This window comes from Phaenicophaeus curvirostris, chromosome 1 (genome assembly GCF_032191515.1).
Source record: "Phaenicophaeus curvirostris isolate KB17595 chromosome 1, BPBGC_Pcur_1.0, whole genome shotgun sequence".
Classification (NCBI taxonomy): Eukaryota; Metazoa; Chordata; class Aves; order Cuculiformes; family Cuculidae; genus Phaenicophaeus; species Phaenicophaeus curvirostris.
In genome coordinates this window covers 165,101,982-165,128,336 of record NC_091392.1, presented here as the reverse complement: position 1 = coordinate 165,128,336, position 26,355 = coordinate 165,101,982, and the positions used below count along the sequence as shown (strand labels likewise).

The following is a 26,355-nucleotide window of genomic DNA, read 5'->3' as shown; positions in this document are numbered from 1 at the left end:
TGTCTCCCTCCTTGATGATGTCTTGGCTACTTTTCTGACATCTCCAAAGCTCTACAGAAGAGCCTGGACATTTTTCATCACTTAAGAAACCATTGTGTCTGCTCCCTTCTCTCAGCAGCTTCAGTCCTTGCTGCTGCTGCAGCTCTGTCGCTCCTCTATTCTCTTTCTGCCTACAATAACCTGCTCTGGAGGTCTCTTTGTGCTAAGCATCCTCAGTTGCTAGCGGGAAGGCACAATATTACTTTGCCTCCCACAGGGACCCACCTAAGCACGTCACAAAGAGGCCAGCTTTTGCTCTTTCCAGACTGGTATTAAAAATATCATTAGCTTTTTGTGATACTGAAAGATATAGACAGAAACTCAATTAATCCATCATAGCCCATATTAAATTTGTAAATCCTCTGGGTAAATGGTAGCTTTACTAAATTAAGTTAGAAAGAGTTTCTTTCTCTTTGGGGAAGAGGAAACTAAATTACGGAGAAGTTATTGAAGAACACAAAATAACTGACTTCATCATGTGACAGAGATCCAGACAAAGAAATCTGCTCTGATAGAGGGTGTTGTAACTGAGTCAATCCACTCTCAAAAATCCATCCTACCCAAGATAGGAAGGCCCTGCTCTATCCTGAATACCAGTAGTATTGCTACCTTATTGTTTTAAGTTGGGATTTTTGTTTTCTGAGTAGTGCTTGTCTAGAACACAAATTCTTCAGACGTGTGTACAAGATAGAATGGGGACAATAGAGAAGAATGAAGTTAGGCCAAGTCTGCATTGCCCTATCATTACTCTAGATTATTTGACTACCTAATGTATTAAAAATCCCACAAAATTATATGATTTTCAGTCTCACCATCTGTTTTTGTTGTCCATCCTTTCCCATCCATCTTCCTGAGGATAGTCTATCAACATGATCCTGATCAAGCACACAGAGGGATGCTAAGGCCAGCCATAGCTGTTGAAAGGCAAGGTAGAATTACATGTATTAATAATATATAATACCAAACACTAAAAATATAACCTTTGGCAGACAAAAACATCACTGTTGCCCACAAACAACATCATCGTTAGCTAAAGTCTGCCCCTTAAACACAGGCTTTTTCATTTCCAAGAGAAGTCAAGCACAAAAAAAACTTATTGAACTTCTGGGATCTACCTTGCTTCATTCAGGTTTGTCACTTCATGGTCATAAATACTCTCGTCAGGCACACGAGAGAGAAACAGCGAAGAAAGATCAGCCAGAGCATATTATAGAGAAATAGGACAAACAGAGACTTGCATTTCACCCCCAAACACTGCAGGCTCTGGGGAGAAGAAGAAATTCACTGAGACTGGCTTCCCTATGTTCTCTCCTCATCGCACAGGATATTTGAGATTACCTAGGAAAGGGTTCTGAGCTAGCTGTTATTCACAGAGAACTTTGTCTTCTTCCTCTCCATTGACTAGAGTGAAATCCTAAAGATAAGCTGTGTGAGGATAATTTGTCAGCCTGCAACTCAAACTGAAATGCAGTTGACAGCTGCATTTTGCAACAGTGCTTGATCAAAGGTTTGATAAAAGATAGCTTTCGTTGAATAAACTCTGCTGGAGTCCCCCTCAGAATGTCCATGACAGCACTAAGCTCATTCACAAGGAGAGGGAGCCTGATGTCCAGGGCTCCTCCAAGACCTGATTAAACAAACATAGCGCCAGCAGGAGCTGGTGGCACTTGGAGACTGTGTCTTCCAAAGAGCAGAGAATATAGGAGTAAAGGATAAAAAGGAAAGCTGTCACAGCCTTTTAAGATGGAAACGAAAATGAGCAGCCTTCCAGTACTTAAAGAGGACCGACAGGAAAGCTGGGGAGGGGCTCTTCATCAGGGAGTGCAGGGATTAGATGAAGGAGAACAGTTCTAAGCTGAAAGAGGGGAGATTTAGACTGGATACCGGGAATGCCTTTTTTTCCTGTGGGGAAGCAGGGAGGCACTGGCACAGGTTGCCCAGAGAAGTGGTAGATGCCCCATCCCTGGAGGTGTTCAAGGCCAGGCTGGATGACGCTTTCAGCAATCTGATTCACCGGAAGGTGTCCCTGGCCCATGGCAGGGGATTGAAATTGGATGATCCGTAAGGTCTCTTCTAACTCAAACCACTCCATGACTCTGAGTGTCAAATGCTTGTAACCATTGCGAACCTCTTTTACATGTAATTTTAACGCTTGAGGAACCAAAATGTGCACTCATTAAGATGGCAGGAGTGTTGCAGTTAAAAAAGTACGCTTTTTATGGTGTTTCAAACATCGTATGAAGGTTAAGTTAGTTATGGAAATAAGAGAGACGTGAAGAAGTAAAAGCAAAATAAGAAAACATTCCACGTAATTAAGAAGGGCTCAGCAAATGATTTTTCACTTTGAGACTAAAACACAGGTGAAGCTTAACTTAATTGTCTTAGAGCATGTTTGTTACTAAATGTTTTCCTAATAGCCTTGAGATGTGGCAGCTGATGACCTAGAAGCCAAACTACTTAAAATAATCATACTGATGCATATTGTGCAATTTCCCATGCAGATGATGTCATAAATTTAGTAAATAACTATCAGAAACTTAAAGTAGAATTACCCCAAGGATAAAACCCCAAATGTATAAGCAAAACACTTATTCTTCCTTAGTTGGAAGGTAACAAAGATATATATATTTAATCACAATTCAATTTTTACTAGTGTATTTCTGCTGCAAAGAAGAAAATTCAACTTGCTGTGACACAGAGGAAGCAAGACTTTTTTAGGACAAATGGTGGCTGCCTTAGTTAGGTTACCTGTCCATTGTGCATACAGTGAGACTTCTAGAATATAAAGTCTATGCTGTTTGTATTGTTTCCTGGGACAATCTGTACAAGGAAGTTTTACACATTCACAATGAACCAATGTTCAGTTTACTAGTAAAGTTCTTACTCGGGTTGTTGCAATGCACCTCACTGGTGATCTGTATTCTTCTTCCATTTTGGTCAGAGCGATGATGGTCTCAGCAATAGCGTTTTTTGTCACACGGGACCAAGCTTCCGACAGATGGCCCTATTAAACAGGAAGCTTAATATTAGTAAAAGTTGAATTAATTTGAAAACAACTGCAATTGTAATTAGATCTGCTACACATAATATCAGATTAGGATCTCAAGTTGAAATAGAAAAAGAGCAAATCAAGGACGATTTTGACAGATAAGGTGTTTTCAAATCAGACAGATCTAGTAAAAATTAGCCCTCAGATGCTCAGGTGACTGACTGAGCTAGTCTTTGGGCAACTACTGGAAAAACTAACTTGGAAGAGGTACAGGGCATTTGATTTGAAGAACAAAAGGTCATATTCCTAAAGCTCCCCTTGGAGAAAGAAAGATTCAGAGCTGGAGCACAATGAATTGACTAAGAACAACACACAGATTACAGCAGGTTCCTAGAGAAATCAGCTTTGCTTGCCTAGCTTGGCCTTCCCGAACACTCTCCACAGTTTCTATATTTGAAAGAAGTAAAAAGAAGTACATTGGAAACATCAGAACTACAGCGTACTTAACCAGGAACTCCACATTAAAATCCACATACAGTTACTTGGAAACAACATTATTACCTTACTCCCCAGATATTTTTTACTTTCACTTCAAGTGCTCGGGGCTTAAAAAATTAGGCTTCTAAGTTAATAATGTTGAATATAACATATAATCACTGTTTACTTCCTAAATTTCTGGCACAAGTGACTTATTTAAAACTTATTTCAATACTGGATTTCTGTTTAGCAGAATCAGAACTCAGGTCCTAGACTCTATCCAGACATCTATGCCTTTTTCTTCTTGAGACCAACTTGCATTTAATGGCTCAACTCTATTCTAACTATGATGGAAAGTAATAATAAAACGTGCTCTTCATTATCAGAAATACTTTACTATACTCAAGACATCTGAAAGACAGAAACTTACTGCTGCCATGTCTTTAATGAGTTTAATAATGATCTCTGAAATCTGTGTAGGTGTTGAACCTTTCATCCACCAATGACTCTCACCTCGCCGAATGTAGCTGCAAAGGAAACATGGTAACACATGAAATTAATCTAAGTAAGTAGTTACTATTCGTCAAAATCCACCACAAAGAAATACGCATGTGTTCAGTATATGGTAGGTAGTGTGTTGGTTTTTATTTTGTAAATTAACCTCACTAATAACACAAAACCATACCCTCAAAGCATTCTATATTTTTTCCTGTTTATAAAACTAAGATTATAAAAGACAACACAACTGACTTTAAAGAACATAATTATTTTGTGCCTTTAGCTTGAGAATATATATGTATTTTCAAACAAACCTGGAATTGAAGATCATTGGAAGTGTGACTGTAGTAACTCCTTTGCCTGCAGCAGTGCCAGCTGTCCCTGTTATAGTAGTTCCTTTGGCTTTTAGCTGTACAGTGAGAGCTTTGGCAATGCATCCCAAAAACATGTCTAAGATACCTAATTTATTCCAGTCTCCTTTTTCTGTTGAGTGAATGATATCGCTTATATCTGCTGGTGGAAGAGACTTCACTCCTATAATACTTGCCAGGCGGCTAGGAGTCACCTCAGGCAAAACGCGTCTTAGTAATGATGTTACCTAGAGGAAAAAAAAAAAAGAACACCACAATTCTTACTGAGACAGCTGGAGTTCAAGAACAAAAATCAAATAAAGTCTTTCTTCTTCACAAGTTTCTGCAGTAAGGATTGAACATACTTTCTGTACTTAAAACACACCTGTGAAAAATTCTATAAGGTTTCTATCTTGCTTTGAAGTGTTTATCAAAGCACTGAGTGAGACAAGGCCAAAGAAGCCAGAATCAATCTCACTCAAACAGTACTTTGTCTTCATATAGTAATAAAAATACACTTACTACTGGACTTCAGGTAAGAGTCTGTACAACTTTTATCTGGTAACACGTTTGTACAATTCTGATTTGCTTGCATGTTGCATACATGTTAACCACTTTGCATATGACCTTTAGATGTCAGAAACACTGTGGTAGAACTGTCAGAGATACTTTACACTTCTGAAAACAAAGTACTTGCCTCAAGGTACTGGGAATCATCATACTCTTCCCCTCTTCCTTTAGTTTTCCTTGTGATTTCCTAACAAACTTTTTGAGAGGGCAAATCTGAACCAATTGCTCTGAATCTAACATGAGCTGTCTTGAAATCATATTCCTCAACCTCACCAGCTAGTGGAACTGCAGCTGGTATTTGCTATATCATACAAAGTTTGGGCCAAATCAGGATGTACGAAAGCTTAAGGAGTTAACATTTCATATGTAATTTCTAAAGCCTTCAAGCTTCTCATGAAAAATTGCTTATATTTTAAGAAAAAAACCCCCAGTATTTTGCATATCTGCAATATATCAAAATTATCAAGTGGGGCAGTATCTGTCTCCAGGCAAGCTGAGACATGACACTGCAACAGTTCAGAAAAGTGGAAAAAGAAATAGAGAGTACGAGACATAAAAACTTCTGAAACAGGAACTAAAACTCTATCTAGAGAAAGTGTACCAGCTAGCAACAACAAGCTGGTGTGTTATATGTGTTTTTCATGGAAGGGGTCATTGGGCACTGGAACAGGCTGCCCAGGGAGGTGGTTGAGTCACCTTCCCTGGAGGTATTTAAGGGACGGGTGGATGAGGCGCTGAGGGGCATGGTTTAGTGTTTGATAGGAATGGTTGGACTCAATGATCCAGTGGGTCCTTTCCTATCTAGTGATTCTGTGATGTACTAAAGCAAATATTTTATATGTCTAGGTATTTATGCTGTATTATGTGGATAAAAATACACATATACTCAGAAACACAACACTCAATTGCAGAAAGAAACAGGTATTAAAGCTCTGTGAGGATACCAATAGTGGAAAGGAATTGTCTAGTTCCACATTACTACATTCATATCCAGAGATGCGTGGGACTCATTCAGTAACAGACGCTACTAATTAAAACCCACTTATCTTACCTATACAGGTTATATGGGCTTTACATATGAATAATATGAAATATGCAAGCAACACTGGATTTTTCTGTCCCGTCCACTTGACAGACATTTCAACCTTGCTCTACTCATTCAAGGTGTAATCGCAACCAGTGAAGTCTTTGCTTCATCTGTTAGGATGTCTTAGCAAGACAGTCATTAATTATCCTGTAATTGTAGCCATTGCTGTGCCCCTAGGCCAGACACAATATTAAAATGGCAAGGATTAACTACGGCCTCCTCAAACCACGTAAACATTTACCACCATTTGGAGCATTCGCAGCAGATATAAATTGGGGAAACTGCGTGGCTTTCTCAGACCCTCTCCCCACAGTGAAATGGCATGAGATCTTAGTGAAAAATGAGCAGTCATCTCACTAGCACCCCCTTCCACATCTGAAAACTTAACTGCTTTTTATAAAAGACAATTCTTATTTGCAATAAATAAATAAACCAGCTTCTAAGCTTCATACAAGAGAAACATGACATTAACAGCTCTGGTATTCCAAAGGAGCACCTCTAGTTCTTGTAGTTAGAAATAAAGCAGACAAATGCAATACATAAATTTTAATAACTCTGGAACGTAACATGTAACACCAGTCTAAACGTAAGTACTGCCAGTCGCAAAGCAGTGACTTTAATGATTCTAGGATTCTTATGATAAGCGTTAATTAAGCAGTTTTGGGTTCCTACACCTCAGGCCTATCTCTTTGAGACAAAGTGTTATAAGCTTACTCAAAAGTGAGTGCTTAAACTTCGCAACTTTAGCCTTCATTGTCTTCAATGTTGTGCTTCCTACAAAGAGTTCTATACACTCAAATTGGTGGAGTATATATGTATTTATGTATCAAACATATAAGACTTCAAAACCTGACACTTAAATTCCAGAAGGAGATTCTGCAATTCAGTTTTAAGTGTTCATAAATTTCTATTTGCCCCGCCCTTGTGACTGCAATAAGAAAATGAGTTGCTTCATTTACAGTTATTCCCTGTGTGGAACACAGGGTTCATCTGAGTATGATCGGGAAAACATTTTGTAAGTGAAAACACAAAATGGCATTTCACAAAAAAATAAGTTCAGATACATATTATACTGTCATGCATGCAATTACAGCATTCTGAAGACCTGTTTTCTAGGAATACGAAGATAGATAAGGAATAGTTAGCACTCACCTGTCTCTGCACCCTAGGAGAAGCAGTGTGTAGTAATGAGAAGAGATCCTGGAGCAGAGTCAGCTGCTGAGCCAGGTACTGCCGGCCTACGTTGGACCCGCTTAACGCCAGGACCATTGACAGCAGCTCAAAGCAGTAAGCGTCAGAAGAAGCATCTTCATCGTTTGGCTGTGAGTTGGCGTTCTCTTTACTAGAGATGGCATGTTCCCATTCTTCACGTACACGGGTTGCTTCCATCCGTATGGCCTGGACTATGTGAGCACAAACCTATCCAAACAGAACCCAAATACACAGTCACTCCTAAAAACTTCCAGGAAGGGAAAGAGATTGTGTTTCTGTACCTTCATGACTATGGCTAAAATGGGAAGCCTGTGAAACTTGGCCTGTGCTCAAATTACTTTTCAAAATAAATTCAAATTAAGAATAAAATCTAGATTTAAATTTAGAGTAAATATTATTTAAATTCTTTAGAATTTTAGATTTAGTACTGAATTTCCTCATCTTCATTCTGTAAAATTTCATTGAAATAAATCTTCTTTTATTGTAGTTCCTGCCTTTTAATTTGCTTCTAAAATAGAATTCAGATTAAAAAACGCCCTCATACACAACCCCATCTAAAGAAATACATTTACTCTATACCCATGAAAGAAAGGGACTTATTAAAAGACATCAGTCTCTTGATTACTTTACTAGTCAGGAAGCTTAAAAAAATGTTAGAACCCATGTTTTCATTTTACCAATAGCACGTTAATAAGCATATTTAATTTAAAGTTCACTTAAGATGGGTGACCATACATATTCTGCATTACTTGCTAATCTAACAAACTTCAAAATGAATCTGATATCTCTTGTATTACTGTGAAAATCTTTCCCAAAATGTTGATAGGTGTAATAAAGACAATATAAAAGATGTGTTAGTTGGTACATTTAAGACAATGAAGTATTCAAAAGAGAACCCATACTCTTAACTACTGCTTTATGTTAAGAAAAACAAAGGTAAGTAAGAGGACCAGAAACCCAAACCTTCATGACTGCAAAACCCAATAACTTAAGAATATATGCATTGATTACCTTTTAAGGATTAAACTCTATGAAACCTAAACACTTTTTGGTGATAGAAACAGGGTGAAAACATGTGCAAAGCTAAGAATCTAAAGTCTGTCTCTGAACCTCTCCTACAAATGTGAAAGTGCCTACTATTAAGTTATTAACAGCAAACATGAATAAGTACCATTCACAACTTAATTTTAAAACTTTTCTTTCTGAATTGCATCTAATAGGACAGGCATTTTCACCCTATTAAAATGCGTTTTTTTTGCATCAATTTCAGAAGATTTTTCAGATAAAATGCAGACACATACTATTTAAAATGTATACCAAAATAAGACCAACAGAACAACTGAAAGAGTCACGTGAAAGGTGCTACATTCACTGAAAATGAGCATTTACAGTACACAAACATTTAATCTTCAAAGCATTCAGTATGAACGAACCTGCTTCTGCAAATTTGTCAGTTTGCTCCGGCTGAATATGATCCCTACCATGTGCTCCTTCAAGTCTGCATCTGATGTTGCCTTCATAAAAAGCAAATTTAACATTAGCTCAAGAGTTTTAAGAACATTTTCTTACTACTGTAGTAATTAACATGGAATAGCAACACCTTGTTCTAACAGTTTGGAGCTTTTTGTTACAGAGTAATAAGACAGAGAAAGAAAATTTAGCTATGGTTAATAAATAGCTCTTAAGAAGTATTTACTTTCTTTACAAGAGGAAATTTGAGCATGAAATAAAATAAAATAATTAATAATGAGTGAAGTATAATTATCCACAATTTGGTCTCTTCACGTAGTTTAATATAATTGCTGATTAAGTGTTGGTAAAGCAGTGCATGGAACATAGTTTTTGGTTTATATATTTCACAAGAAAAGAATCAGGGAACTCAAAATTCATCTACCATACAGCACACGTGAGAAAAACAGAGTTTTACAAAATGAGTAATTCAGCTACGGAACTTATTGCCACAAGGTACTGGGTAGAGCAAACCCAGGTATTATCTGAAAAATGACATTGCTTTCATTGACGACAGTCCAATTTTGACCAATTAACATGACAGTTCAGATACAGTGACCTTTTCAGGAACGCTTCTTAAATAAATCCTTACTGGAAAGCAGGAGAGTACCCTAGGTAAAAAGATACTAGCGCAATTTCTTAATTCTTTTCCTCTAAACATCAAGACAGCCCCCCTTGAGGCACAAGATCATAAGCAAGAAGGACTTTCAGGCTGACCACGACTGCAGGTGTTAAGTACTCCTGTACTTGCAGGCATCGTTTCTGCCACTATTGCTATGATGTTTCCACTGAACACATAAAATCATAGAATGGTTTGGGTTGGAAGGGGCCTTAAAGATCATCCAGTTCCAACCCCCTGCCATGGGCAGGGACACCTTCTGCTGTATCAGGTTGCCCAAAGCCTCATCCAACGTGGTCTTGGGAGACCTCCAGGGATGGGGCATCCACAGATTCTCTGGACAACTTTTACTTGTGATTGATTTGAAAATTAGGTAGTATAAGACACAGGAGAAACACTGAAAATCATCGTGGTTAATTTTTTCAGCAAAATATTATCGAGAGAATACAAATAAATACATTGTGTACTTTTTCTTCTCCTTCTGGGGAAGACAACAGTGCTTTTTCCTCCTGTTCTGGGGTTGGCTCAGCATCTCCAGAGATGAGTTTTCCAAATACCTGGAAGACAGTAAGTTACAATTATCTTCTCTTAGAGAACAAGTTGTGCAGATAAGACATTTCACATTAAAACATAAAGCCCTGAAATGTTACAATTTATAGTAACTTTTGCTGTATAACACATCATTAAAATCTCACCTGGGATGTAATAAGTCGGAATACTCGCAGTGTCTCAGATTCACAGTTTCTTTGTTGAGCTACACTTGCAGAAACCTGGCCAGCTATTTTAATGCTTTCACCGTCTTTCCATCCAAGAATTTTCACTTGTCGAACTCTTAGTGTGTTCTCTGGACCCTTCAATTCGATTTTGATGATGTGATTATCACCTCCAGGAAGTTCACTTGTTACCCAGCCAATGTGTCTTGAATCCAAGTCTACCTATTAAACAGGAATATAAAGACGGGAACTGACATTACGTCAAATAAAGTTGTCTACCTATAAAAAAATCCCCATAATCTATCACTGGAACTAATACAGCATTTGCAATGAAGTTTTCATCCTGGGCAGTAAGACTATCATTTTTAATTATAAAAATATTCAACTTCACTAATTCAAATAAAATAATTCTCAAACTTAAAAAAAATTACATACAGCCATTTATTTGCCTTTGAAGTCCATCAGAAATAGTGGGCGATCAATCCCTCTAAGCAACAGTTGGTATATTCAATAAACCACCTGGAACTATTATTTGTTCACTACTTTCAATTAAAACAAAAAAAGCTGCCATAATTTAACTGAAAAAAATGCAAACAATGGTATGGTATGTGGGCATTACTGAAGTTTATCAAGCGTTGGAACAGGCTGCCCAGGGGAGTGCTTGAATCACCATCCCTGGAGGGATATAAAAGCCACGTAGACGTAGCAATTAGCGACATGGCTTAGTAGTGGACTTGGCAGTGTTAAGTTATGGTTAGACTCAATGATTCTATGATCCCATAAAAACATGTTGGAGGAGTGTCAAAGGACTGTTTAGCAAGGAGGGAGAAAAGCTGAATCAAGTCCTGCCTATCTGGGAGTGAAATATCCCTGGAAAAATGTCTTGGGCACTGCGTTTGAGCAGACAGAAACAAAGCCGGGGAGTGACCTAACAAGCTGTATGAACATCGTGAAGTCCAGCACCTGAGCTCTGCCATGGTCATCTTCTGTTTTCCTGGACAGGTAAACATACCAAGTCAGTCTTCTCACAAAAAAAAAAGAATTGTCCAAGTGCTGGGGAGATGTTCATCTATATTTTGTGTTTACATATATAGACTCATACACAACATGCACACAAACTTCATCTATCTACAAATACATGCACGCCCACACTTCACTGTTTAGTACAAGCCCACTGTTCAGCTTCTTGAGATGTGTAATATCTTTTGGGGCTGTTAACTCTGCTTAAATGCTCTTTAGCCTAACAGGTAGGGGAAAACAAACCACTCCCCTGTAATGACAATGCTGCTGTTTTGAAGAATTTTACCACTGACTCGCATCATAGAATGGTTTGGGCTCTAAGTGTCCTTAAAGACCATCTAGGTCCCCCCAGCCCCACCGTGGGCCGTGACACATTCCACTAGACTAATCTAAATAATGAAGCTTTGAGCCTAGAATGCTAATGGCCTGCTTGAAACCTTAAATATCTTTGACAGGTCACATCAGTGTCAAAAAAAAAAAAAGTTGTTCTCCGTGTAAAAATAATGCAACTATCATTTGGCCTAGCAACAGAAATAAAAAAGACTCTGGAGTTGAGTATGTGGACAGAAATCTTCAGCTACCTGTAGTTCAGAACTAAAATGGCAAAGTAAAATGTGTTCTAGGAACACGTTTTAGACCAAATAACTAGAAAAACTTGTATCGGGAGTAAATAATTTATTTTCTCACAGTGTTCTACTTTGGTTCACTCTTAAGCTTCATTTCTCTAATGAAAAATTATTCTATGAAGCAGAAAAAAGGCTGTAGCAGTGGTACACTAAGAAGCCAGGCATCAGAATATCTAACAACATATAACAGCGCTTTATGTGATTATTTCAGGTATCTTTCGATACAAGTATCCCTAAATGAAACCAGTTTGTTGGACCTATGCTACATGCAGCCAAAAAGTAACAGCAACTTTCAAATGTCGACTATTAAAATGATTACCTGCTTTATTCTGCAGAGATCTTCTACTGCCTTTCCACTTAGGAAGGTCAATGAAGTTACTTTGTTCTGCATCAGACAAGCAAAATAAAATCAAAATACTTCAGATGAGGACCATTCTGAGTATTTCTTCCATATTAAGACAGTATATATATATGAAAAGGGAGACAAGTTGTTTCATCATGAAAATAAACTTAAAAAGTGATCAAAACCAAGGACTAAGAATTCCAAAGTACAGCTCTAAATAAATAATTTTTTTCCTTGTATGAAAGGCTGCAGTTGAAATGAAGATGTATTTGTAACATTACTGTACAGAGCAATAATCATCATTGTACTAAGTGAAAAGGTTGTTTCTTTTTGGCACCATGACACAGTTCTGAGATATTCAATTATGGACTATCAGTATTATAGATCAAATTACTTAAATGAACCATATTAAAATTTCTCTATATTTAACAATTCTGTGTTTTACAAAGTATTATAACTCTGCGTAAAACAAACTGAGGTGAAAAGACTGAAATTTTGAGGTGAGACATGGTGGACAGTTGTACTGCAAGTTAGTGAGTAGTCTAGAAAATAGTTTTGATTTTTTGAAAAGTCTGTATTTGACCCTGCCTCTAACAATTAATTTTCCCCGTCTCTAGTTCATACAAACTGCAAGTTCAGTTGAACTTTGCTTCGGAAACCACAAGAATTAGAAACTTTACTTTGAAATGTGAGCTCCTGAATCATAATTATGAACTGAACCAGACAAAGAAAAGCGTGGTTCTTTACTGACAACTTAGGCTGTGAACCTCCCTTGACAGACATTTCATTTCATTTTCCACTTACCCCAAGATCTCTAGAATTGTCTACATGAACACAAACATAACGGGCATTGATTCCTTTTACACAGTTAATTGTGATGTTTTTAGTTTTGTTTTTATCTTCATCTCCTGACTCCCAGAAGGTTTCTGTAGATCCATCTGTTAAACTACCAATCATAGCAGGTCGGCTTGATGTTTTAATGTCAACGATGCTTGTTAGGTCTTTTAGACAAACCACTATGCACAGTTCCTGTGAAAACAAGTAAGACCACTTAAAATATGTGAAACTAAGCCCAAACACAATTTCAAATTTTTAAAATCATCTAGTCACTTCTGTTCTGAGGAATATGCTTCTCTGAACTAAAGAGAAAATTTTTGTCATTTATTGGTTGAAATTATTCAACTCTTGAAAACAACACAAATGTTAACAGCTAACAGCAGAATATATTGGTAAATGACTAAATGTATTAACAAATGGAAGAAAACGCTTTAACAATATTCATTAGGAATAGCCAGGCATCACCTGTGATCCTCAGAATAACAGAAGAAAAAAGACATAAGCGAGTAAAAACTGCACGTATGCAGCATTTAAAAAATGAACTAAATCAATTTATCAAATGAATCAATTAAATTAGCTGCAAGAGATCCCCAAACACTTTATGTGCAAACATGCACTTACAAGCACTGCTTCAAGATTTAAGTTTCAGTGAAACACAGGCTAAGAGATGATATTTGAGCATCTAAAGCTAAATATTAGAACCTGAATATCAGCAACAAGGTCCCAGTCTGAGACACATCCAAGGAAATATGACATTGCAATAAAGAATGTTTTCATTCAGACGGAATAATCATAGGAAGTACAGGCTGTTCACAACTGATCTCTGCTTCTGAGGGAGAGGTGTCATACTTGCCTGATTCATGACTTCAAAACCAGACTGAATACTGATACTAAAACTCTCTTCACTATCTCCATCATCAGATTTAGACAAAATATTGTTGATATGATGAAAAACATTGCTTTGGTGCAGGAACTGGTGATCGGATTGTTTGAATTTGAGACTCCAGCACCTGAAAAGACATTAAATGGTATTGAAATTTTGAATATTGTTTAAAAGACATAACCTATCAGCAAAGCTATTAATAATGTTTTTGCTTTTCCAAATGGTTTTAACTTAAACTTTTGCAGGGTCTTAAGTGCTTCTACACATCATTTTGAGGAAGGCAGAAGTAAATTTTTCTTCAAATTCTAACAGTGAACAGAACCATTATTATTCAATTTGTATCTTTGATAGAGAGAGACAGAAAAAAAAATCAAACAGTTTAAGGATACTATTCAGATTTCTAAGCAACAGGTACTACGCTACCACGCATACGATAGAATCGCAGAACGGTTTGGGTTGGAAGGGGCCTTAAAGATCATCCAGTTCCAACCCCCTGCCATGGGCAGGGACACCTTCTGCTGTATCAGGTTGCCCAAAGCCTCATCCAACGTGGTCTTGGGAGACCTCCAGGGATGGGGCATCCACAGATTCTCTGGACAACTTGTTCCAGACCATCACTACCCCGACAGCAAAACCTTTCTTCCTAAGATCTAGTCTAAATCTCCCCCTGTTCAGTTTAAAACTGTTACCCCTTGTCCTATCCCTGCACTCCCTGATAAAGAGTCCTTTCCCAGATACTACCATATTATTCAGTAATATGTAATTTTCATAGTAATACAGTACAGAATTTAAGAGCAAATATTTTTTTCTTCACAAAGTCTTTTATACTAGTATTTATATGCATAAACATGCATGTGCATCTTATACATACATATTTCCTATGTGGAAGGATACACGCGTCCCTTTACATATGGGCACATGAAGTTGTTTCTCATTTCCCACTACCCTGAAGAATCTTTTAATCTACAAAGTTACAAAGTTTCCAGCCTTTTAATAATTTTCCTAATTTGTGCTTACCTTAAGGCCATTTGCTGTAATGCACTGCCACTGGGAAGAGACATCATAAGATCAGATATTGTCTGAAGGAGACGATGAAAAGTGTGGGGCAATGGGTGAGCTGCTTCACCAGCGATCACAATATCTGACAGCGGATGTTCACATACTCTTGTGTCCTTCTCCTAAGATGCAAAGCAATTGGTTTGTTGTTAACAGGCTCTCAGACGAAGAGGGTTAAATAAATTGAAATAAAACCATTTATATTTGGTATAAGAGTAACTGCAACAATCCTGTAATGAATGTGAACTTCAAAGTAGGTCCTGTCAGAGAATTTTTACAATAGTGAGTTATATGCAAACACAAACCAAAGAATTCTGAAAGTACACCACCAGATAGATCTCGTTATTTTAAAATGTGAAATATTAAATAACAAGAATAAACATCCCAAACTCTAGAAAAATTAACATATTTGAGCTGTTAATAATTTCTTTGAGCAGCAAAATCTAATCACAGCAAGCTTGCTAATTAAGCTAAGGTTATCAACTCCTTTATTTCATTAGAGCTGCAACAGTAATGCCTCTTGGTGAAGGTGTGCCAGTCCCAGAGGAGCTCAGTTCCACCGTGTTCTGTGTATGAAGGGAGTGGCAGAGGACCCAAAGAGGTGAGGGCCAGCAAGGTGTGTTATGGGAAAGGACAGCAAAGAAATAGAATCATAGAATTATAGAATAGCATGGTTTGAAGGGACTTTAAAGATAGTCCAATTCCAACTCCTTGCCATGGGCAGGGACGGCTTCCACTAGGATCAGGTCGCTCAGAGCCTCATCGAGCCTAGCCTTAAACACCTCCAGGGATGGGGTATCCATGACTTCTCTGGGCAACCTCCTCCAGTGCCTCCTCACCTCCACAATAAAACATTTCTTCATAATGTCAAATCTGAATCTCCCCTCTTTCAGCTTAAAACCATTCTACCTTGTCCTATCGGTGCACTCTCTGATAAAGACTTCCTTCCCAGCCTTCCTGTAGGCCCTCTTTAAGTACTGGAAGGCTGCTATAAGGTCTCCCTGGAGCCCTCTCTCCTCCAGGCTGAACAACCCTAATTTTCTCAGCCTGTCCCAACAGGGCAGGTGCTCCAGCTCTTAAAAGACTTCCACGGCCTCCTCTGGATTTGCTCTAACAGATCCATGTCCTTCCTGTGCTAAGAACTCCAGAACTGAATACAGTACTCCAGGTGAAGTCTCACGAGAGCAGAGTAAAGAAATCCTTAGAAAAAGTTCAAAGCCCAGGTATCCCCCTTCCCCTCAAGGACCCTATCTACACAGTATCCTGCTTCCTCATGTCTAGCCTGCAGCACAGGAGCTCTTGCATTTTGTTTTGCTCTAGGCAAGGACTCTGCCCTTGAACCTACACATGATGTGATAAAACTATTTATGGTCCTGTCTCCCGTTTTGACAAAATTCATCACTGAGATTTCCCACCCCCTTCCCAGTATACTGAAAGAATGTAAAATATGCAAAAATGTTTCACATATGGAAATGAATCCCAGTTGTGGAAAAGCACCAAACTGCCTCAGACTTCTTACACTCTACATGCATATTTCAATGGGCATTTTTATCATTCAATCAGGCTACTGAAGGACGATGTGGTTTGGATGTGCAGCACCTACGCAACATTTAGCAAACAGCTGAAACTGGTGCCAGTTTCCTGTATGCCAGGCAATTGCTCATCCTGGCCAAGGGACTGTGCAACCTCCCCCTTCATTACATCCAATGACAAGCAGCATTCCCACCAGAAGTGGCATATTTTAGCATTCCTGTGTCATCTCCTTTAGCTTTCAGTCTGTAATTTCCAAGCTGCAGCTAAGAAAGTATTTGCTTATTCTTTTATATAATAAAGGTTCTTATTTTGGAGGCTGACCGGCATAATGTTTACATTGTTACCTATATATAATTACGTATAAATTTATACAAATAATTACTTAACTACAGATTATCAAAATTAACTAGAGATTGTTCTTAAAGCACTGAATGACAGCAGACAGCAAAGCTCCTCTGAAAAATATTTTCTCTCTTTTTTGAGGGGGAAGAGAGAATTAAAAAAGCAAACTAATTTCTTTATTGTTGCTGGATTAGAAATGTATTTGTGCTTTTTTTTGGCTCCCTCTTTCCTATGAATATTCATTAAAAATATATTCGAAAACTGGAATCCATCACCATCCAAAATTTGTTGACTTTTAGAGGAAAAAATAATTTATCTCCTAATAGTTTAAATACAATATAAGACTAATTAAATATTCATTCCATAATTAAGGTTTTGTTGCACAGGTAGAGAGCTAAGGCTCTTTTTTAACATACACTAGAAATATTTCTAAGTTCACTGAAAAATCAATAGAGATACAGCTAAGCCTCAACATACTTGTTCTGCATTTTCTTTATTTGATTTATTTTCTTCATCCTCCTCTTCTTCAGGCTCTATAGGTGCAGGAGTCAGGGAAGCCACAAAATGCCATAAAATATCATGAAGAGAAGTTGTTTGAATGACATTGCAAAGAAGCCAGTTAAAAGCCTAAAATGAAATACACAGAGTCATCAATACAGAGGTCTTATAGGAAGATGCACAGCTCTGCAGCTAAAACAAAGTTACAAATATCTTTTATATAACTATATAAAATAATACTATAGTTACATTTATAATACAACATAATTATAAATAATAATTATTATTTTATTAAAATGACAAATACATTACAGGGGACAAACTCATTCCCAAACACTATATGCAAAAATAAGCTCTTTGAAAGAAACTTTACGGATGAAAAAGCAAAGTCCTTACATATTTTTCAGAGATTTTTACAGAAGAACACGGCAGCACTGCTTATTATTCAAATTGTTTAACGAAGTAAAGATGATTTTTAATTTAGAACTCTCTAAGCTGAGATTTAGTTTCCTTGTCTGGTGGCTGTTGACTGAATTAATGCATATCAATTCAGCCACATCAAAAAACACCCAACATCAACATAGCAGGAAAAAAAAGGGGTTTTAAAAATGGTAGCATTCTTATATACTTCCAAAAGCTGCAATACTTCTGCATGTTGATGTTTTTTCACCATCAGCAAAGCAAGTATAAAGAAAGAATTCTTAGTCAAAGATATGAAAAACAAATGGCGAGTCAGATCAGAAGATGCTGAGCAAGTGAGGAGAAAAGAGTATTTGTATAACTGATTTTTGCAGCCTTAGTCATATTCTTTTATCTTATATCAAGTGCACTTTTAGAACCGGTTTACTGCACATCACAAAATAGTTTCTTTTTGCCTTTTAAAAAGATCTAGATGAAAGTCTTTTTTGCTTTTGAAACTATACAACAATTCCTCTAAAATATTCTGACGCAGAATTTACAAATGTCTTATTCTAATCGTAGATGATCCAGTAGTACATTAATACCTCCATAGCAAAGACTCGGCAAGCAGATTTCCGTAAGGCTTGTTTCATTGCTATTTCAAGTCCTTCCAGATCATGATGCTGAATCACAAATGCCAATACCGGCCACTGGAAATTTCTCTCTCCTTTGGAAAGAGAGCTGTGGGCGGAGATTAACCGAGAAAGTTCAGGAGATGGATGTCTCAGGAGAGAGGACCCCACTTCTATTCAAAAGCATAAAAATACGCACACATTAGGTTCTTTGTGCACTTTCATTTTATAGCCACAGTAAAAATAAAAAGCAGTACAGCAATTTTAGAACTGATATTTTTGTTCATTTTCACTATGAGAAAAACATGTTAAAAAGCTATGTTGAAAAACTGGTGCTTCAGCTGAGAAAGAAGCTACCACCCTACCCTAACTTTTAAATCAAGTATAAAAGATGCACCACAAATCTCAAATACAGTAATTCCTGAGCTGCTCTTGGGCTAATCCTGTGCAGATTAATAAACAATTAATGCTTATTAATAAATAGAAATAAAAGCCATTAATAAAACATTATATTTATCTACAGTTTCCAATGTTATATCCTTGAATATGCTTTCACTCCTGATGTTGGTGCTCTTACCTGCATCTCCACTGTTTACTCGTCTCCTAGGAATTGCCTTTACACGTGCTGGCAAAATTGAGTGCTGTTTGTCATATTCTGATGCAACAACGGAATATGATCTTTGAAAGACTGTACGCTTCGCAAGGTCTGTATCCGTTATTGGACTGGTTTCCAGACTACAAAGAAATCAGTGACATTACAGACCCATTAATGAATTATAGGGTATATTTGAATTATACAAAAATGTTAAATAAAGAGACATGCATTTCATAATGACAAAGCTACCACTGCATGAAAGTTTGTCTCGTGTACCTAATAACTATTTAAATGCTAGAAAAGAAGGAATATCTTAGAATTAATTACACATGGTGAAAAGCATGCAAGTGCTTTAAAAAGAAATGTAATGATGTACATGGCAAGTACAAAAAATTTAGGTATTTTTTAGAGAACACAAACATTCAGATCATGCCTGTATTGAAGTTTCAGACCAAATTTGCCCTGAGAATGCATGTGAAAGCATCTATGGAGTGAATTTCTAATATGCAAGCTAACTGAAATTTAGAACTTCACGCGAAGTGGAAGTTTCCAACACCAGTAGCCTTAAAGCCAATTTTCAATTGCTAAGGCTATGCCTCTGACATGTTTTACTCCTTACCTTCAGTGGACTTCTTACAGTCTGCAGAAGAACTTCCAGCTTATGCTGTCCCTACAGGCCTCAGAAGACCATGGTGTCCACAGATTTAATAAAGGAACATACCAGTACGACGCACTCTTAAGGAGTTTTGTTAGAAAAGTTCTATTTCTGAAAAGACTATATTGTAGATTGTAGTGTTCCAATAAACTGGTTTTGCAGTCAGTATAAAATATAACAGATTGAAATAAAAACACATCAAAAGCAAGTTTTCTGTCCATTATATCCTCATTATAATATGAGGAATCACTGTATGACATCCTAAACCACCAAGCATGTAAGTTGACTCCAGATTATTACTAAGAGCCAGTTTTTCCCTGGCAAAACAAAAAATTGTGTAATTGCTTGAATTATATCATAATAAACCTAATGAGGAAAAAAAATGGCTTAACCTGACAGAAACCATCTAGTGTTCTTGGTCGTAGACAGCATTAAACTGTCACTTAAGTGACATTTTCAACTTCTCAGAGAAAGAAGAAGCAACACCTGCTGTGAAAAATGAAATTCCCTCCTGTTCAAACTTCCCTTCAGAATGAAATCCTGGAAGGAGGATAACATGTGCTTCCTTTCAAAAAGGCCATTAATCTGCACTACAGTTAGTTACGTTGCATTGCTAAGTGGTTGAAAATACACCTGATGTGCTGAAGAAATTTTTTTAAATACAGCTTCAGATGTTTTCAGCTTTTTGCAGAGATGGACCTGGCACTGATGCTTCAGCTACTTAACTACAACAATGTTTTCCTCTTCTTTAAAAATAAATTTGTGTCATGCTAACATTTTAGCATTTGTATGTATTACCCAGTATTACAAGGAAGTACCTTGGGGGCATAGATTTCATGTTACTCTCTGGCTCTTCAAACACATTAGGACTTGCATCAGGTGTAACAGAGATGTACGGTGCAGGTACTGATGTTGAGCGCAGGTACCTCATCTCATCCTGGAAAAGGTTGTCGTCCTGGTACCCAACAAAATTTTCATGATGATGCCTATGTTGGATTAGATTTTTAGATTAGGATAAAGGATTACAAGTTCCTGAAACATGCACATACGCCTAAGTCCTTTGCCAATATATTTAGCCAGCCAATGCTAATCGTTTACTGCGCAACTAAGGCATTTAAGCTGTTTGTGACTTACAAGTGTCATTGGAAAATACAGTGGCATTTTCATAGAATCATTAAAGTTGGAAAAGACCTCTAAGATCATCAAGACTGGAACGTAGTTTAGTAGGCACAAAGTGCCACCTCTACACCTCTAGAGATGGTGACTCAGCCACTTCCTTGGGTAACCTGTTCCAATGCTTGACAGCCCTTTCGGTGAAGTATTTTTTCCCTAATCAATCTAAACCTCCATCGGTGCAACTTGGGGTCATTTCCTCTTGTCTTATCATCTGTTATGCAGGAGAAGAGTCCAACACCCATCTCATTACCATCTCCTGTAGAGGGCGGTAAGGTCTCCGCTCAGCCTCCTCTCTGAAGCATTTTCATCCAACAGGGAGCACCCTTTGCTACCTTTTAATAAAATCACTAGGCATTTCTGTTATACATTTTAGGCTAAAACATCTATTAATCATAAATATAAGATGCTACAATGAAATCTACTTATAAATACCAAGTAAGCCCAAGTCTTCTTGTTTCCCTTTTACTGTTTTTAACTGTTAAGAGAGAAAAGTAGCACGTATGTCTGCTACTAACACACTAAGTTAAACTCTTGAGGACATTCTAAATTCCTTGGACAGAAACTAAACTGTTGTTAAAAAATACTTAGCATCCAAAAGCTACTCGGGGAACATCAGACCCTTGCAGCAAATACAATCTAAGAAAATGAACAAGATCACAAAAATAGGAAGAAAAAGATGAACAAGGAACATAAAGAATTAGGAAAGTATGTATTTTTCTATCTAAGCTTTAGTTTGGTTTATATACCACTTCTTATCCAACACTATAAATAGAGGAGTATTAAAATCAATATTTATAAACTTTCTTTAATTACCTTGCTAAAGTCTGTAGATAGAGACATGGCATTTTAATGGGAAAGTCTTCAGAAATTCCTTCTTTGACACTGGGAAGTTGAGACTGGAATGCTTTTGCGGGGTGATAGCAGAGGATACTGGGCTCAGCAGCACTACTCAGTGACAGTAAATACAATGCGTTGGCTTTGATGACTTGATGAGCTTCCATAGTCGGCAAGGCACGAGGAGTTTTAACTTGCATTGGTTTTCTCCTAGATTGTTTAATCTAGATAAATTAAAAGAAGTTATATTTAAATTACGCTGCATCAGAGGAAAAGCTGACAATGTCACTAGAACTTCTTGATTCTTCCTTTTATGTTTTCTATCATAAAATGGTACTTCTGTTATTTTCATAAATTTACAAACTTCTAATAAACAGCGGAATGTTTTGACGTTTGCCTCAGGATGGATTTTGTGAGCAAAAAGTTTCAACAAAATCAGTCTCAAAAATAAAGTTCAATAAGCATCACTTTGCTTATCTTAAAACCTCAACATATTTGTATTCTTTAAGCAAGAATTTGAATTTGGTCACAGAAGATTAATATAAGAACATCACCTTTCATACAATTGCCACTACAAATTGCTCTAGTCTGACCAGTGTTTGGCATCTGTATCCAATGACCTGGATAATTAAGACCATAAAGGAAACTATAAACAGATGAAGTTCACAGAATCATAGAATGATTTAAGGTTGGAAGGGACCGTAAAGAACATCTAGTTCCAAATGCCCTGCCATGGGCAGGGACACCTTCCACTGGATCAGGTTGCTCACAGCCTCATCCAACCTGATATCGAACACCTCCAGTGATGGAGCATCCATGAATTCTCTGTGCAACCTGCTGCAGTGCCTCCCAACCCTCACAGCAGAACATTTCTTCCTAATATCTAATCAAAATCTCCTCTCATTTACTTTAGAATTGTTATCCCTCATCCTATCCCTGCAGTCCCTGGTAAAAAGCCCCTCCCCAACTTTCCTGCAGGCCCCCTTTAAGTTAAAACAGTATTAATTTTAGTAAAGAAATAAAACAGAATTCGAAGTTACATAAACTGATACATACTTTTAAAAAATGGGGTACTACATTCAGTGCTACAGTTGTATGGGCCTAAAAAAACTGAATTATTTCACACCTTTAAAGCCATTACTGTCTGAAGGGAAGAAATCTGGGCAGAAGTAATCAATAGTTTCTATCTTATTATTTTAAGCCTGTCAATGACATAAGTGGATATTCCAAAATCTTCTGAATGTATCAAATCCAAATTTCTTAAACTGGCCCTAACTTATTTTCAAGTTGTCAACACAGAACCATTAAGCAGATAAAGAGCTAAACATATGAGAAACAGATGAAAATACCTTCTCTCTGGCTGCTGCTTGCTTTTCACGGAGGTATTTTTCTCTGCATCGATCGCAAACCAAATACCAAGTGCTTCCTCCAATACCCCCATCGCCACAGTTTCCAGCCCATCCTCCACAGAAATGCCCAATGCTGTTATAGCCTTGGCCACCTGCATAACGGCCGCAACCTACACCGGGGGAAAAAGATGGAAAAAAAAGTTATTTCAAAAGAAGGATTATTATTATTATATTATTTATTATTGTAACAGAGGGATGGAGCAGGGGAAGGAAGACTTGTCATTTCCTGGCCTAATTTTCTCCTTTTCTGTATCTCTGAACTGATTAAAAAAGAAAGTGCATCGTCCACATGTCCTGCCACTATCCAAAGAGTCCAAATGCACTTTAGTTTTCAGGTTTTTGTTATGAACTTGTTCAAAGCATCAACAGCTCCCTATTCAGATAGATAAGTAATGATAAGGTCAGTATTATATGCTAGCCAACATCTATTATTTAACAAACTAAAGTACACTACTGCCTGTTTAACAATGCTTAAAAGGGAAGGAAGTGTATCCCTTCACTGATTACCGTTTCTCAGAGAGTCAGGACATTGAAAATTGCTAAATAGCAAGACTCTAATTTTGCTTCAACTTTGCCTACAGTAGTAAAAAGAGCGTATATTACCTGTCTGAACTTCACTAACTGGCAAAATAATTAATTTACAAGCTAGAAAACACACAGAAGCCATCTTGTCTTTAATGAGGCTACTTATTATTGCCTGTAGAGTAGCTAATCCTTTCTATTAGTAATTAGCAATTCTCCCTCTCTGCTCTGCTCTCGTGACATGCCACCTGGAATACTGTGTCCAGTTCTGGAATCCTCAACATAAGAAGAATATGGAACTCTTGGAGCAGGTCCAGAGGAGGGCCATGAAGATGCTCGGAGGGCTGTAGCACCTCCCATACAAGGACAGGCTGAGAGAGTTGAAGTTGTTCAGCCTGGAGCAGAGAAGGCTGCAGGGAGAACTTATAGTGGCTTTCCAGTACCCGATGAGGAAGTACAAGAAAGCTGGGGAGGGACTTTTTACAATCGCATGTTGTGATAGGTTGAGGTGGAATGGTTTTAAATTGGAAGGGGGAAGATTTAGATTAGACATTAGGAAGAAATTCTTCATGATGAGGGTGGTGAGGCAGTGGAATAGGTTGCCCAGGGATGTTTTTTGAACACCTCCAGGGATGGTGACTCCACTGCTTCCCTGGGAAACATCTTCAAATGCTTCACCACCTTTTCAGTAAAGAAATTTTTTCCATCTAAACCTCCCCTGGCCAACTTGAGGCCATTGAAGATACACAGTAAACCACAAAAGTCACTGATACCCAGTGCTGACACAGCAAATAAATGTAAGTCTTCTACTATTCACAGTTGAACAGTAATAGTAAACTTTTGGCAACATAAAAACCTTCAATAACCAAGTTCATTAATTTTATTTCCAAACTTCTCAGCACAGTTTCAAGTCCTACAGTGTAGCAAATGGTGCATTTCTGAAGAGCTGCTGTAAGTCAGCTCGTAAATTTCACCCTGCTTCAACTTTCTTTAGCATCTTTGGAAGTGTAGATACCTAACAACCTAAAGTTCTGCACACAAATGTGTAAATTTTGAAGTAACTCTAAGCTTTAATTTAGCTTTGATGGTGAACTGTGTTAAAATGTTAGACGACAGCCTGACACATTTTCATAACAGTAACTAATACTAGAATGTGGGTATATGTAATATATTTTACAGATGGACATTACATTAGGTAGTAAGTACTCTTACCTGGATGAGCTTGTCTCATGTGGTAAGTCACTGGATATGGATGGGATTCTCCACACAGCTCACAGATGGTGTCTTTTTCAGGTCCTCCCACTGCAAGCTGAGCCATCTCACCAAAAAGATTTCCCCTTGGCCTAGCCTCAACCTTTTCTTTCTTCTTTTTCTCTTTTTTGGCTTTCTTGTTATCTTTGTCACTTTCCTTCTTCTTTAGCACTGCACAAGAACCAGGACTTGGAAAAATCATGTTTTGGGAAGCTGCTTTAATAGTTGCTAAAGAAATATCTTCCCAGAAAGCTACCAAGTGCTGCAGTGTTAAAGGAAGGGGAGACTTGGATTTCATTGTGTGATGACTGGATGTTTCAAAGGAGGTAGTTTCAGTTTTTCCATCCTCACATTTTTCATGCAGAGGTGGTTCTTTTAACATTGAGAGAACTTTGTTTTTATTGATGCTACCCATCTTAGATATATCTGGTCCGTGAGGCGAGATGTTGAACATGTTAAGAGCAGATGATATTTCCAATGAATGTCTATTTTTCAACTTGGTTTCTTTTTCCTCTGCAGGTTGTTGTGTAAGACTGCTTCGTATTGGTGCGTGTTCTTTGGATAGCTCTGGATTAAACTTCAAAAAAGATGAACAAGCCATAGCATCATGAACTATTCCTTCATGCCAAAGAAAAGCAGCAAATACAGCTCTAGCACATTCTGCAACGGAAGGTGACATTGCTTGCTTGGCAGGCTCTACGGGCTTGGAGCCATCTCCTTTGAAAAGAAAGCCGGATTTTTCCTTTTTGGGTCTTGTGTGCCTGCCAGCACATTTACGGCTCACTTTTGGAGATGCTCTCATATCTTGCTCATCTTTCAGTGGTGCTTTTCCTATGCTGAAATGGACTTTATTAGAACCATCGTCCAGACTTCTGAATTCTGTGTTGTCTTCACAGGTGGTGTCTGTAATGCTGTTAGTCTTTAAAGTACTTGAAGTACATACTTCAACTACTTCACTGTGAAGATTTTCTTGTACAACGTGAGGGGAAGGAGCTCTATTTTCAGTTTCTGTAACAGGTTTTCCATCTTGTGCATTAATTTTCGGTTTGGGTGAAGTGGACCTCCCCCTTATGGGTTCTGTTAACGGTACTTTCTTTTTGCGAAGGGTGTCTGGATCTAATGTGTAAGAATCTGATTTGGAGCGTTCTCGAGGAGGATCAAGCTTTGTCTTTACAGGGGATGGAGCTTTCTGAGGTAGACTTTTGTCATGGGGTGATGAGGATCGTGGAGAACTAGCACCAGATCTAACGGCCGTAAGTGTCTTTGTCTTTGGAGAAGATGACCTGGTTCCTGGCCCTGGAGATTCAGCTCTCAGACCAGTAGTTGTTCTTCCATCAGTTTTTAGTGTTTGCAACGTGTTATGATTTGGAGACAAAGACCTGCTGTGAGAGTCTGATCGCAATTTTGCAGCATCTGATTTCAGCATAAGAGACTCGCTGGCTGATAACCCTTCTGTATTCCTAGGTTTCTTCTGGTCGGCAGCTGCTCTATTCATTCGCACATCAAGCTTGGGTGACCTGCTGTCAGTTCTGTGTCTTGATGACATGTCTGATTTTCCTGCTGGAGAAATTGGTCTAGCAGCTCCCGTGAAATTCATTCGGTCACCTGGTTAAATATTTTATAATTAAATTATTATATTTTGACAGTGATACCTTTAATAATACAAAACAAGGATTAAAGA

At 37.7% G+C, this 26,355-nt stretch overlaps 1 protein-coding gene across 1 annotated transcript in view; it reads right to left on the bottom strand.

Moving 5' to 3' along the window:
- The window catches only part of MYCBP2 (MYC binding protein 2), a 184,012-nt gene that overhangs the window by 11,354 nt on the left and 146,303 nt on the right, over positions 1-26,355 (bottom strand). The window contains exons 56-74 of the mRNA XM_069879988.1: positions 24,636-26,279; positions 22,842-23,011; positions 21,472-21,716; positions 20,301-20,468; positions 18,810-18,967; positions 18,206-18,405; positions 17,181-17,330; positions 14,790-14,950; positions 13,743-13,899; positions 12,857-13,081; positions 12,029-12,094; positions 10,046-10,285; positions 9,809-9,907; positions 8,656-8,736; positions 7,163-7,429; positions 4,318-4,601; positions 3,936-4,032; positions 2,924-3,043; positions 852-953 (exon numbers count right to left, since the gene is read on the bottom strand). Of these exons, the coding sequence (XP_069736089.1) occupies positions 852-953; positions 2,924-3,043; positions 3,936-4,032; positions 4,318-4,601; positions 7,163-7,429; positions 8,656-8,736; positions 9,809-9,907; positions 10,046-10,285; positions 12,029-12,094; positions 12,857-13,081; positions 13,743-13,899; positions 14,790-14,950; positions 17,181-17,330; positions 18,206-18,405; positions 18,810-18,967; positions 20,301-20,468; positions 21,472-21,716; positions 22,842-23,011; positions 24,636-26,279 (4,634 nt within the window). The remainder of the gene's footprint in view (positions 1-851; positions 954-2,923; positions 3,044-3,935; positions 4,033-4,317; positions 4,602-7,162; positions 7,430-8,655; positions 8,737-9,808; positions 9,908-10,045; positions 10,286-12,028; positions 12,095-12,856; positions 13,082-13,742; positions 13,900-14,789; positions 14,951-17,180; positions 17,331-18,205; positions 18,406-18,809; positions 18,968-20,300; positions 20,469-21,471; positions 21,717-22,841; positions 23,012-24,635; positions 26,280-26,355) is intronic.